General features: G+C 44.5%; 2 protein-coding genes across 3 annotated transcripts; one reads left to right on the top strand and one right to left on the bottom strand.

Moving 5' to 3' along the window:
* Window positions 1-915: 915 nt before the first annotated feature.
* Window positions 916-6298, top strand: si:ch211-199g17.2 (uncharacterized). The gene is made up of 12 exons (XM_061759367.1): window positions 916-1150; window positions 1971-2049; window positions 2124-2195; window positions 2274-2419; window positions 2797-2922; window positions 3516-3573; window positions 3663-3884; window positions 4615-4754; window positions 4828-4941; window positions 5026-5083; window positions 5215-5277; window positions 5376-6298. Exons 2-12 carry the CDS (start codon window positions 2028-2030, stop codon window positions 5912-5914), a joined length of 1560 nt encoding a protein of 519 aa, XP_061615351.1. The 5' UTR covers window positions 916-1150; window positions 1971-2027; the 3' UTR covers window positions 5915-6298.
* A 361-nt stretch (window positions 6299-6659) lies between these two features.
* Window positions 6660-12465, bottom strand: LOC133470702 (forkhead box protein H1-like). 2 transcript variants are annotated; one of them, XM_061759370.1, is made up of 6 exons: window positions 12292-12465; window positions 10994-11167; window positions 9536-9755; window positions 8363-8679; window positions 8186-8281; window positions 6660-7371 (listed from the first exon to the last, which is right to left on the bottom strand). In XM_061759370.1, the coding sequence occupies exons 4-6, from the start codon at window positions 8510-8512 to the stop codon at window positions 6835-6837; spliced, it is 783 nt and encodes a 260-aa protein (XP_061615354.1). In that variant the 5' UTR covers window positions 8513-8679; window positions 9536-9755; window positions 10994-11167; window positions 12292-12465; the 3' UTR covers window positions 6660-6834. The 2 variants fall into 2 exon arrangements, with proteins under 2 accessions (XP_061615354.1, XP_061615353.1); XM_061759369.1 differs by lacking the exon at window positions 10994-11167.
* Between the last annotated feature and the right edge of the window lie 1189 nt (window positions 12466-13654).

The following is a 13654-nucleotide window of genomic DNA, read 5'->3' as shown; positions in this document are numbered from 1 at the left end:
ACTGAGGAAGTCTGATCTCTGAAGCAAAGCGGGATCAGGCCTGGCTCGTACCCAAATGAAGCTGCACTTTTGAGCCATTTGTGTATCATCACTTTGTAGACGACGATCAAGACTGAAACCAGACGAGCGCCGTAGTGCATACTGAAAGGTTACCAGAATCCAAAGTTCCCATTGCAGCCGGAGCCACATTTATACCTCAAGTTCTGAGTATTTTCTGTAGTCCCTGGAACCAAAACCATCCGCTGCGGCTGCATTTCATTCTCAAATGATGTCTTTACAGAGTCTGCTGGAGGCCTCTGCTTGGCGACGCGAGTGATTACGTCATTGTCTGCACTTCCGCCAATCGTCGCTCTGAATGTGATGCGCCGAGGCGAATTCGTTTTCGTAACTAGGCAACGACCTCTGTCTGCTCGGTTCTCTTTAACTTCCCAAAATTCACACAAACATTTTTAAGAATAACGAAGACACCACAATTTGTATGTTTGAATCATCTTTCTGATATGTGCGTGTGTTCATGGAAGAAGTGCACGCACTGGACACGGCCAGAAGCAGTTGGAACAAGTATCACTGCAAGAAATAGGACCGAGTCAGCCACAAATACGTTTTGTAATATCGGTTCCGAACTTGGGCTTGGATCATTAATTACAAAGCATATTTGGCATCGATCGCAAAATAGGCACACATGTCAACCGTGGAACAACTAGAAGACAAATTATCGCAACTTTACATTAACACGGCGTTTGTGGAAATCGGTAGGTTAAAAAAAAAAAGGTATGACATTAAGATCAAGAGGGAAACCTACGCTGATAAAATAATCTAGTTTATTGATTGCTTTATTTATTTTTTTGTTTTACCTGCCAATGAGCTCCTGTTCCACACTCCAGTCCGGTTGGTGGGGGTAATGCACCGATAAGCTGTCAAATCAAGTCCGCCCGAAGAAGAAGTGAAGCTTGGGCGGAAGTTGTGTCGTGACGTCCCCGCCGCCGCTCAGCAGCTTTCAAGTTGCCCCAACTTCGTCCACGCGGCTTTCGATTTACGCGTAAAAGGCGGAGTTTTTTTCACTTTCCTTTTTCTTTGGTTTCCCCGCACCCCTCCGCCATTGCTAGTGCTGCTACCTGGACACACACACGAAAGTGGCAACTTTGCGGCGGTAAGTAGCAACTTGAGTACTTGAGGTTTTTGTAGTTTCGGTTTGGAAAAACGCGGAAGAAAAACAAAAGAGCGACGAAATGCGACGTCGTTGGACGTTGTTAATATAATAGCTTATATTATGTCATTGATATTCGAGCGAATGACGATTTGTGTTGTTTTTTTTTTTTATATATATTTTTTAAACGGAGCAACAGGTCAGCTGTGATGTTGGATTTTCGTACACGAACTCTTCAGTTTTTTCCGAACTTTGCCGTCTACTTTTCTCCTTCAATGAAAAGTTGTGCGGCCAAAACGCTGCAATTGACGTCGTTTGTGGGGCGTTGAGAGATTTTTTCTGACGAGATTTCGGCGCCATCTTGTGTGTGCTGAATCACTTGCAGTAAAAGCAAAATGTCACATGAAAAGCACGTTTATGATTCATTTGCTACGTCGTAAATATGAGAGATTCAAATAACAATGCTTGCGATACCGTACATGAAAATATCGCTATAACTGTCGAAGGAAAGAATGAGTTGAAATGAATTAACTTTATATTTGTATCCAGTTGTATCGATACAGTACCGATAAAGTGATTGTGTGATAATCACGACACCGTGTATGATATATTACTATATTGATGCAGTTACATCGATTGACATTTATTGACTGAAAGGCATCTTTTTAATGCAACTGTAGGGTTAAGGAGATCAATTCCGATACGGCGGTGGTGTTTCCATTGCCGTAAGATGTACGATATATCCCGATGTCAACGTAACCCACAACAGAGGCCACGTTGTCTCTTGCTCGTCATAATAAATGTCTGCGTTATCGCTTAGCAGGGTTCTCACGGCCCTTTCCTCGCAGCCGGCGGAGCCGAGAAACCAAACTGGAACGACATGCAGCAGGGAACGCAAAGAGGTGCTCGTAATCGGCGAATTGCGTGAGAAGCCCTTTGTCGCCGACCAGTCGCCTCATCTCGTATTTTGTCGCAGGTCTGTCCAGTGAGCTGTTTGAGTCCCTAAAGGTGTACCTTAACAACAGCAAAAGATTGCAACCCATAATTGGTACCAAACCCCAAACATCCTTTATGTTTCCATTGAATGACGTTGTAACGGTATTGACGGAGTGCCGCGTCCCCGCAGGGCTGCGCAGCATCACGGAATGCGTGAAAGCCGGCTCGCGCGGGGGCGGCGCGGCCGTGTACCTCTGCGAGGTGTGCGCGTGTCGGCTGAGCAAAGGCGACATGCGCAACCACATCCTGGGCACCCTCCACAGATACAACTACACCGTGAGTACCGCCGCCTGCTTCTCTGCGTGAAATATACCCGGGCGGGACGGCGGTGTCTGTAAAATGGCTGACCCGGAGCTGTAAAATGATCGATGCGTTTTCACACAGAACCCAAAGAGGTGGTATATTACCCTGTGGCGAGAGGGTTGGCAGTTAAACCTTACACCCGTTCGAGCGTTTCCGCTATACCGTTTCTTGTAGACGCAGTCCAGACTCGGATACTGCGTACCGAGGTGGAAAAAGATTGTGTTTTAATGTAATACACTTCTGTCACGCATGGCCGTTCGTACTCTTTACGTCTCTAACCCAACGTGCTCATACTACGCGTGGCGCTAGTTAGCTTAGCCAGCTAAGGTGCTTTGCTGCTTACCGGACAGAAAGCCCGGCACCCCCACATGCTGTCAGGCGTGAAGCAGAGCGGCGGCGACATGTCCCTGCTGGCCTGGCCCCTCATGAACATCGCCAGGACGCTGGAGGACAAGGAGGGCCCCGGGGACATCAAGGTGGGCCTGTCCTCGCAGAAACATTAGCGCTAGCGTCGGCAGACAACTCATTGTGGTGCCGTAACAACACCTGCGCACATTAGTCCGTTGAGTTAGTCGATGCTTTTTTTGTTTGTTTAGCATGTCTGATAGCGACACTTGTCTTGTTGGTCTATTTCCTTCCTCCATTTTGTGTTTTATTTGTGCCACTTTAGTCGCGCATCACTTGCTAGTGGTGCTTCCCGCTTACTTTCTTGTTGGCGGTTAGCATGTTGTATAGCGAGGTGTTTTATTAGGCTGTTGGCAAAAAAGGCCAGTTTGTGTATAACTTGATAGTGCTACTTCCTGCTTGCATTCTTCTTAGCATTTAGCGCGCCTGAGAACACGTTGACTTTGTAGCCTGTTAGCTTAACTTTTAGCGACAAATATCACTTTCCTGTCATTTTGTGTTTATTTGTGCCGCTTTATTTGGTTATCACTCATTAGTGCTACTACGCGTTTACATTCTTAATATTTAGCGTGTTAGATAGCAACATGTTATCTGTCAATCAATACCACTTTTCCTGCCATTTTGTTTATTTGTGCTATTGCTTCTGATCATTTTTTTTGCCAAGTTGCTGGAAGTCGAGGACGCTGCGTTGGAGATGCTAAAGGATGCCAGCGACAGCGACGGTAATTCCTCGACTCTTGAACGCACCACTTCCTGTTGATGTATCTACCTCCATATTGATATTGTATTTTATTTTGATTTTTTTTTGAAGCGATAAGTTTGATCAAGTTCCTGATGCACGTGCCCCCCAAGCCTGAGAGCCCCTTGGACGCAGAGGAAGACGAGGAGGAGGAGGAGGAGCACAGGGTGGTCACGATTGGCCACGGGGAGGCGCTCTTCCCAGGCGGCAATGGCGCTTCGTGGGCCGAGGAAACGGCTTTGAGTTTCGGCCACACCTTGCTGGATCGCTACTCGGGGCCGAAAACGCTCATTGGTCAGTTCAAGTCATTGTTTGGATTGCAACATCGCTGGTGACCATTTTGCGATGAACCTCGTTTGGCCGGCGAACATTTGGAGGCCCGTTTTCGAAAGATTGTATTTAAGACAATTTGTATTTTTTATCCTTTTAAAAATGTTTTTCCCAAAAATATTCTTTTTATTTTTTCACATTAAATGTTTTTCTTTTTAATATATTATTTACAAAATCTAATATAAATTCTGTCCTTGATGCTGAAAAATGTAAAAAAAAAAAAAAAAAAAGCAATAAGACAAAAATGACTAATTAAAAAAAATAAATATAATTTAAACATAATTTCTATATTTTGTTAGATAAGTGATGTCCTCGGATTAAAAGGATCTATATTTAAAAATATTAAAACAAGAGAAATTGTGATGTCCTTGATGCTTCATTGATTCAAAAAACTAATTTATGAAAACAAAATAAGACGTTTTGGAGCTTTTAAACGATACGAAAAGTGGTCGAAAATTCACGATGACATTTAAAAAATCTTGAAAAATTCTAGTTGTAATATGAGATTGTAAAAATTGTTTTTCCTAGCAAACAAAACTTGAAGGGCAAAAGTCCAAATCAAAATGCAGGCGATAAAGCGTCGATTTCACCAAATGGAATTCACGATCATTTTGGTGATTTATGATGTCAAGAAAAGTTTGAAAGCTGTTATGAAAACCAGTTTGCCAGAGTACAACAAGTTTTGCACTCTCAGGTCTGTTCCGGCTGACCGAGTGCGTTGGCGAGCGGGATGGCCGGACTTACTGCTTCCTGTGCCACTGCTGCCGGGCGCGGGTCAACACGCGCGGCTTCATCCGCCACATCGGCGGCTCCGCCCACGTGCGCAGCTACCTGGTCAGCGCGTCTCCCGTGTGAGAGGGAGCGAGAGAGTGAAACGAAAGAGTTGAAACCTGCAACTCTGTGTTAGATGGAAACTCGGCCCGAGCAGCTGGCGGCGGCGGCGAATGACGGCGAGCGCGGTCGCCCGACGGACTCGCTGGTCGGGAAGGTGGAGCGCGAGGAGGGACGAGGAGGCATGGAGGTTAGCGCGGCGCGCTCGTTAAACCTTGCTAGTCTCGTGCCGCTGGGGTCGACGGCGTTGCTGCAAATGTGCTTTTGTTTGCAGGTGGTAAAAGCACCCCAGTTCCTCTGTGGACAACTGGCTAGCAAAAGTTACAACTGGTGTAAGTACGCACGCACGCACGCACGCAACTCCCACACCCCTGGCGGCCTTTTGTCCGTTTTGCCATTTTCCCAAGGGACATCGTGAAGCTTTACTAGCCAAAAGACAGGACGGGCTGTTGTTCCTTTGCAGGCATCAGCAGACTTTGGAAGAGGCGCTACGCCGCGGACCACAAGTGGAGCAAAGCCAAGAAAGGTGCGTCTTTTGCCGCCGTTTTCGCAAAGGCGACTCTTCAATATGTGTATGTGTGTGTGTGTGTTTGTTTTGTTTTGTTTTGTTTTCTATCCCGGCAGCAGGCTCCAGAGTCAAGAAGCCGGACGAGAGCGTCGGGGGCAAAACCCGGGTGGTGTTCAAGGTAAGCCTTCCGCTCACCGGCGGTCCGCTGCTGCTGGAGCGGACGTCTTTCAGCCAGGAGAGTCCGCCGGCTGGCCCCCCCCGGCAAGGCTTTGACTCTGAGCCCGCCGACGCGGGAGAAGACGACATAACGGCGGCTTGCGGTTTCGAGCCGCGTGGCCAGGGAGTCGGGAGGCCCGTCGCCCGAGAGTGGTACAATCCCGCCTACGCGCCGTGGCACGGTCGGTCGTCGGCACCGGTCGAAAAGCCAGAAAATCCCTACTGGGCTAACCCGCCGCCTCCGGTCCACTTTCAAACGGAATACCAAAGCCTTCCCGTCCTCTGGGCGGCATCTCAGACGCCGCCGTATCAGCCGGCGGGTCCGGGCGGCGTCCCGGGGTACCGAGGCTACGCCGTCCCGCCTCGGTCGCACCCCCCGCCGCACTTCTTTCCGGCCGTGTCCCCGCCCGCTGCGTCCGTCCCGCCCGGACCCCTCTGACTGACTTTTGTCCAAAAATGATCATTTTTTACTATTTCGAATGACGGAATCCGACTTCAATGCTGTCATTTCGCCACTCGGTGTGAGGAAGAGCCGTAAACGCCAACAGTTTGCGATGGGTGGCTTTTGGGGGGCACATTTTTAACATGCAGCTAAAAATGGACTGAAAATTTGAACAGTCGGACGACCTTTGCGAGTCGTCTAGATGACCTCTCAACGCGTCAAACTCTGCTCTGTTGTCGCTCCATCTATATTTTGATCTGAAAACCTGCATACGACTGAGCGCTTTTTGATTTGCGATCGTTTGCATGTTTTATTTTTTTGTTTTGTTATTCTTGACACCCGTGCAAAGCAAATAGAATAAAGAATTGTGTATACTGAAAACTGTGTATGGCAAGTTTGAATGTTAAACTCCCGTTGTTGTGACGTTATTCTATCGCCAGTGTGTTCCTTTTGCACCCACGTGATGTCACTATACTGCGATTTTATATACATGCGTATATAGATGTGTATGTATGCGCGTGTTTGTGTGTGTGTGCTGTACTGAAAAGCCATCGATAGCCATCGTAATAATCCAATTTATTCATATGGCAGCTGTTGTATGAATGCGCTGATGGGAATGAAGCAGTGCATCTGAGCGGTGGTAGAAAAAATGAAATATGCACTCAAAAGAAATCCAGAATCTTTGTCAAACTACATAAAACGATTTTGTTGTTGTGTGCGACCAAATGAAAAGACAGAAAACGACAAGAAATCATTTAATGTGAAGTCAAAAGCTGAATACTGTTGTAATAAAAATAGATCCAAAATTGTCCCGTTTTACACACTGCGTCGGTGCGCCTGCGTAGGGGGAAAAAAAAGCGAAACAAAAAAACGGGTCGCACGTGTCAAACATAGAAAAGTGCAATTTTTTGGTTTGTTCACAAACGAAAGTGGGGCACATCATAAGTCGGGTACGGGAGGAAGAGATTGCTGGCGCAGGCGGGCAAAGGGGGTCCGGCGCACGAGCGCTTGCCGATCGCGCGCCGGACATCGGCGCCCGCCGGGCGCGGCAAGGCAGCGGGAACGCGCACGGGGACGACGTCCTCCGAGTCCCATCGGAGGTTCCGCTTGTGGCCCCGCCGCGCGGCAAGATACAGGTGATGATGCAGATGATGATGATGATGCTCGGTCGGCACGGGCACGCCGGCCGGCGGCGGGGTTCCGCCGGGGGCCGGGCTGTCCCGTTGCAGCAGGGACTCGATGGAGAAGGGTCCGCTGAACTTGACCTCGCAGCGGATGTGGACGGACGGCGCCGCGGTCTCCCCGCCGCCGCCGTCGTCGCGCCGGCCGCGCAGCTCGGGGAAGAAGTCCAGGATGTCCTTGAAGTGACGGCGCACCATTTTGGCCGTGATGTGGCTCAGGTCCAGCTTCCAGAAGTTCCTCTTGCTGGCCAGGGAGTCGGGAAGCAACCGGATCTGGGAGAGCCCAAGGAGACGGAAGCGGGTTCAATTTGGGTGAGGATCCGCAATTTGCGGTCACAAAGCCCAAGCACAATTCAGTTGCATTTAAAGTTCAACACAATATTGATTTATTGATGCGCGATACATTGAATGATGACTTCAGTTCAACTTTGGGGGTTTTCCCTATGCGATGATATTAAATGCACATTTTAGGACTCAAACCTCAGTTTGGATTTTGAAGAACACTTAGGCCTACTACACAAAAACACTTGAATCGCTAAGCATATTTCTGTTTGGGAATGAACCATCTTGTTTATTTTACAGTGAACAAGTAAAACTACTCCCTTTTTGAAGAAGCCTAACATGACAGATAATGGGGATTTTTTTTTTTTTTTTATCATTTTCGTCACTAGCGAAAGGATTATAATCACCGTAATATAGAAAAGATGGATTTATTTTTAAGTGACCATCTTGACTTGCATTTTGGTTACAAAAGCAATTCCCTCGTTTGTCAATGGCGTCGTACTGACGAGATGGAGCTACCGAACCTTCGAGGCCGCACCGTGAAATGAAATTTAAAATACAGTCAAAGTATTTGGCTCGTCAAGACTCATAACGGGGAATATAATCTATTTAATATACAGTTTGAAGGGAATTATTGTCAATAATAAAATCAAAATATCAGTACAATAATACATGAGCTATTTTTGAACCTCATCGACCATTTTATGAATCCAATTCGGCCCCGTTGAGCACAAAATCGCTTGTTCTCGTGTTGCCGTCGTTTTCTTTATGCCCTTTTATCAACTGGATCGTCAGATGGCCTCACCTTGACGAAGCAGTCGTTGGTGGACAAACACACTCTGATGTTGTTCTCGATGGACTTCCTGTCCTCTCGGACCAGCGGCCCCAGCCGGTCCATCAGCTGCAAGACATCGCGGCGGCGTAAGAAAGAAGTTCTCTCACGAGCGGAGCTTGCTCTTCTGCTGCGTAACCTTCTTCTTACCTGCATGAAGGTGAGCATTTTATCCGGGGCGTCCTGGAGGATGACGGCCACGCGGGCCAGGTAGGTGGTGCTCCTGCGGAAGACTTCCCAGCGAACGCCGCCGCCGTCGGGAGGGATTCGAGCTCGGAGCCGCTCGCCGGGGTTCTGCATGATCTCTCGTGGACGGACGCCCCGGAGGCGCGCGGCGCTTTATAAGGCCCGCCGGGACAATGGAGGGCGGCCGCCCGGGTCGTCACGGGGAGCCTTTCGTATTCGGATGGGTCGTTAGCGCAGGTGGAGCTCGTCGGCATGGCCACAAAAGGAGTTCCGCCCATCTTCTGTTAGGAAAAAAAACAAAACAAGTGGAAATACACTATTAACTTAATTATGTTTGCATTATGCTCACATCAGCGTGGCCACTCAAGGACTTTAAGCCCTCATGTTAAAGATCTTAAATAAAAGCGGCAATATTAACGCAGAGTATTTGCTTTATGGTCACATCAGCGTGGCCACTTGAGGAGTTGTAGACATCCTCTTTTAAAACAATGTTTTAAAACATCAACATTATCTTATTGTAGTCACTTTATAGTTGCATCAGCGTGGCCACCTAAGGAGTTCAAGCAATCATCTTGAAAATGTAAAAAGCACAAATATTAACTGCGGCCACTTAATGAGTTCCATCTTTCTTTGAAAAGGTGGCAATGGTAACTGACTTCATTTGCATTATAGTTGCATCAACATGGCCACTTAATGAGTTCATGCCATCATCTTGAAAATGTTCCATCTGTATTATGGTTTGATCAGCGTGGCCACTTCATGAGTTTCGGCCTTCTTTGAAAAGCTGGTAATATTAATTATTAAGTATCATTGTATTTTCATTATGGTTGTATCAGCATGGCCACTTAAGGAATTTCATGATGTAATGCTGACATAATGTTGGTACTTTGTACTTGACGTTACTGTCACGGTTGCAATTTTCAAATATAGTCAATATAGAAAAGCTTAAAAAAGAAATGACTGAGGAAAAGAAATAAGTACAAAATAAAAAAGGGGGAAAAAATAAATATACCCCCCCCCCCCCAAAAAATAAAAAAAATCAAAATATATGTATACGTATTTGAGAAAGTAATGAGTGCTCTGAGTACATTGAATTGCTTACTTTTGACTTTATTTCATCCAAGTAAGAGTACGTACGCTTAATTGATGATCTCGCCAGCTGACACATGAAACGTTGTTTTCTGCACATGCGATGGAACACTTTTCCGTCCGTGCGTGTTTGTCACCGGGCCCGAGTGGCCATCTTGTTGTTTTTGCCAGTTTTCCTCCAGCGAGACAGCTGGCTTTCCGTCGACGAGCCATTTCATCCTTTTGTGCTTCGGAGTGGCGCGTTTGCATTCAGCTTTTCTTGTGCGCTCTGCACAAAACGACACGAAAACACGTTGAGGCGGTCGTCAGCGGCGTTGCTTTCACTTGCATATTAAGGTCAACGCACACGCATCACTCAATACGGGAAAATCACATTACATTTGGTGACTTTTAGTTTGTATTTTCTACCCTAAAAAAAAATTCTCTTATGTGTTTCAGATAAAAGGATACTTGTAACAATATTATAATTTTTTTTTTAAAAAAGGACACTATCTGCTTTGAAGGTGTTTTCATAGTTCTGTAAAGGGGAGAAAAAAAATCTGTTAAAATAAAATATGTTTTTAAAATATCATAATAACATATACAGATAAAAACATGTTTTTTGTTGGACAGAGATATGTTATGGTGATGCATTACTATCATAAAAATATTGCTAGTATTTTTGTATTTAATTATTCCATACAATACAAAATGTATATATTTATTTAGATTAGATTACTTAATAATACATTTAGCTGTGTTTTTATTTTATTTTTGAAATAACACAAATATATTTATTTGTATTCTTCTATTTTTATAGTTGAGTTTATATACATTTTAATAGGTGTTGAAATAAACAATCTGCTGTTTTGATAGTTCAGTAAAATAATAAAAAGCAATATGATAAAAAAATACTGCATATTTAAATAATACAATAAATAAACAATATATTTTTATATTATTAATGAAAAAATACATTCAGTCCTTTCTTGAGCTTTGTAAAAGAATATTCATATATTTATTTTATATTAAATAACGTTGTATTAGTAGGTACAGGAAAAAAGTACACAACCTGCTTTTCAGTTAAAAAAAAGGAGAAGAAAATGGGATAAAATAATAATATAATGATAAAATATGATTCAAAGTATCCAAATATATGATTGAAAATATTCAAAGCATTTTTTTAAATAAAAACGTATTGCTTGTAATTTCTACTTTTCTACCATGACTAATATTGTTCTGTAATTTTTTTTTATTGCATATATTTTTAGTTTACATTTACTAATATAGTTATATTAATGAGAATAATAGAAAAAGAGACGTTTTATATTGTTTATAATTCTAATTGTACAGTAGAGTATTCATCGACAGTATTAGACGAATGAACATGCACGGGCTTTTGCTTTTTCACTTCTTAGACATTATTGCTATTCCCTTATATTATTCCAGTATCAATGTATAATGCTAAAATATTCGTCGAGGTGTTTGGATCCATTTGTTTGACACCGGAGACAAGACAAGCCGTACATGAGAAGGGTGTGCGCCGAGTCGCCTCCCCCCCCCCCCGGAGTTGCCCACTTCCACGCGATGGCGTGCAAATTGTTGAGAGCGCTCGCATCGAATTCCGCCACTTGGCACCTCATTTTCTCAAGCCTTTGTTTGCCTCAATGGGAGGCCATTTCTTTTGTCTCCAAAGACGACCTGCCGAGATGAAACAGAAACAGCCCACCTGTTTGCACACTCGACTCAGGAAAAAGTAGCAGAGAAGCGGTTAGGCCACGCATATTAGCTGCTTTTGTCAGCTGGGTATTGGGGATGGAAGGGGTCTTCTTTGGCAGAATTCGACCTGCGTATCGACCAAGATGCATGGATGGATGGATGGATAGACAGACAATGATAGATAGATAGATAGATAGATAGATAGATAGATAGATAGATAGATGACAGACAGACAGACAGACAGACAGACAGATAGATAGATAAACAGAGACAGACAGACAGACGATAGATAGATAGACAGACAGATGATAGATAGATGACAGACAGACTGACAGACGATAGATAGATACACAGACAGATAGATAGACAGATAGATAGACGATAGATAGACAGAAAGACGATAGATAGATAGATAGATAGTTAGATAGATAGATAGATAGATAGATAGATAGATGATAGATGACAGACAGACAGACAGATAGATAAACAGAGACAGACAGACAGGCGATAGATAGACAGACAGATGATAGATAGATGACAGACAGACTGACAGACGATAGATAGATAGATACACAGACAGACAGACAGATAGATAGACAGATAGATAGACAGATGATAGATAGACAGAAAGACGATAGATAGATAGATAGATAGATAGACAGACAGATGATAGATAGATGACAGACAGATAGACAGACAGACAGACAGATAGATAGATAGATAGATGACAGACAGACAGACAGATAGATAGATAAACAGAGACAGACAGACAGACGATAGATAGATAGACAGACAGATGATAGATAGATGACAGACAGATAGATAGATACATACACAGACAGACAGACGATGATAGATAGACTTTCCTAAGGGAATCAATTGTTTTAACTACACGATGTGTAATTGTCTTAGTTTTATCTTCAGTTTGACAGTAAAACTCAAGTGGGATCAAAATGACACCATGAGGCCACTCACAAAAATAATCGGGTGTGGCGAACAACAACAAAGTCGCTAAATGACAGTCTCTGGCTAAATGTGTTTTGCCACAGAATTCGAATTACTAATTGATTTTGTTGTTTTTTTACACGGTGAGTACAGAGACTTACCTCTACGCATGCGCAAAAGCGTGGCGATCTTATAGTTGTATTCATAAATGTAGTTTACAGTCCAAACAAGTCCATTGAGAGCCCTAGCATGGGATGCTGACACCTGTAATATTAAAACACGCTCAATTACTTTCCAAAATAAATGTTTTAAGGGCTCAGAAGCGCATGATTCGTGGGGGGGGGGGGGGGGGGAAATGACGACTCGCATCTACGCATGCGGAATGAGCACAAGTGCGATGTCGTCATCAGCCAGCGCCAGGTAGCCAAACAAACGTAAACAAACATGGCTGATGTTTTGGGCGACACGTTGTTGGAGTCACTATCAGGTATTTAGTTTTTGGAAAACATTTTGTGTTATATTCCTACATTAGTTTTCATAAATGTACGTTTTCAGCCCCAACTAGGCAAATAAGAGCAACACTGCCGGGCGTTATCACCCATAACGTCAAAAAACGGTCGGCTGTGCTTGAATTTTTCCCCGAGCTGATGTGACATCTTCCGACCAGCAGAGGGCAGGCTCGTATAGTACAATTCCCTTGTAATATGCAGTCATGTCATTTCTCATTTTCCTCCGAGTGGCAGGGGGGGGTCTTCATCCATCCCCTGGGACTCCCACTGCCCCCAACCCCTTACTACTTTCTCCCCTCGCCCATTAAACGTGCCATAAACAAGAGGGGTTAATTAGATTTGAATTGATCGAGTGGTAGTAGTACTTGTAGGTCACAAGGCCTTTGCTTTCGTCCAGCACTCTCAAAAGCCTTTTATTTATAGATGATCAGCCAGTAGTAAATATGACCATTGCAGGAGGTTATGAATCATGTCCATTTATTTTTACGTATGTGTTTATCGTGAGGCTGGGGCAATCCAAGACCGGCAAGTGGTGGAAGTCCACCACTCGATTAACTCGTTACCTCGATTAACGACCCAACCGGCCGGACGCCATCCCGCCACGTCGAGATTTACTGGCAGCCGTCGGAGGGAGAAAAGGCACAATTTGGCGAGGACTCGGCGGAGATAGGATCATCTTATTTGGGAGGAGGACGGCACGGAGGGCCTCTTCCCGAAAGGACAAAATAGTAAATATTGAGCCCCTGAATGAAGTGTCGAGCTCCCTCGGTGAGAAAAGAAAAAAAAAAAAGCGGCGTTCTGTTCATTTCGGATCGGCCGCTTGATTCCTGCAGCTAACTAACATCGTGACCACAATTCGCCTTTCAGACGTTATTCTTCTGTTTTGGACCAAAACAACCTCTTGGGCTCAATTTTTCGTACTTTCTATATTTCCATAGCGTTTTTAGTATGTCAAAAATGGAAATATGAACTCTTTGCATGGCATTATTGTTGCACTTGGTTGGTTGACAACATA

The sequence above is a fragment of the Phyllopteryx taeniolatus genome, chromosome 21 (assembly GCF_024500385.1).
Source record: "Phyllopteryx taeniolatus isolate TA_2022b chromosome 21, UOR_Ptae_1.2, whole genome shotgun sequence".
Classification (NCBI taxonomy): Eukaryota; Metazoa; Chordata; class Actinopteri; order Syngnathiformes; family Syngnathidae; genus Phyllopteryx; species Phyllopteryx taeniolatus.
The sequence above is the reverse complement of the archived record's forward strand: the minus strand, read 5'-3'. Positions and strand labels throughout refer to the sequence as shown.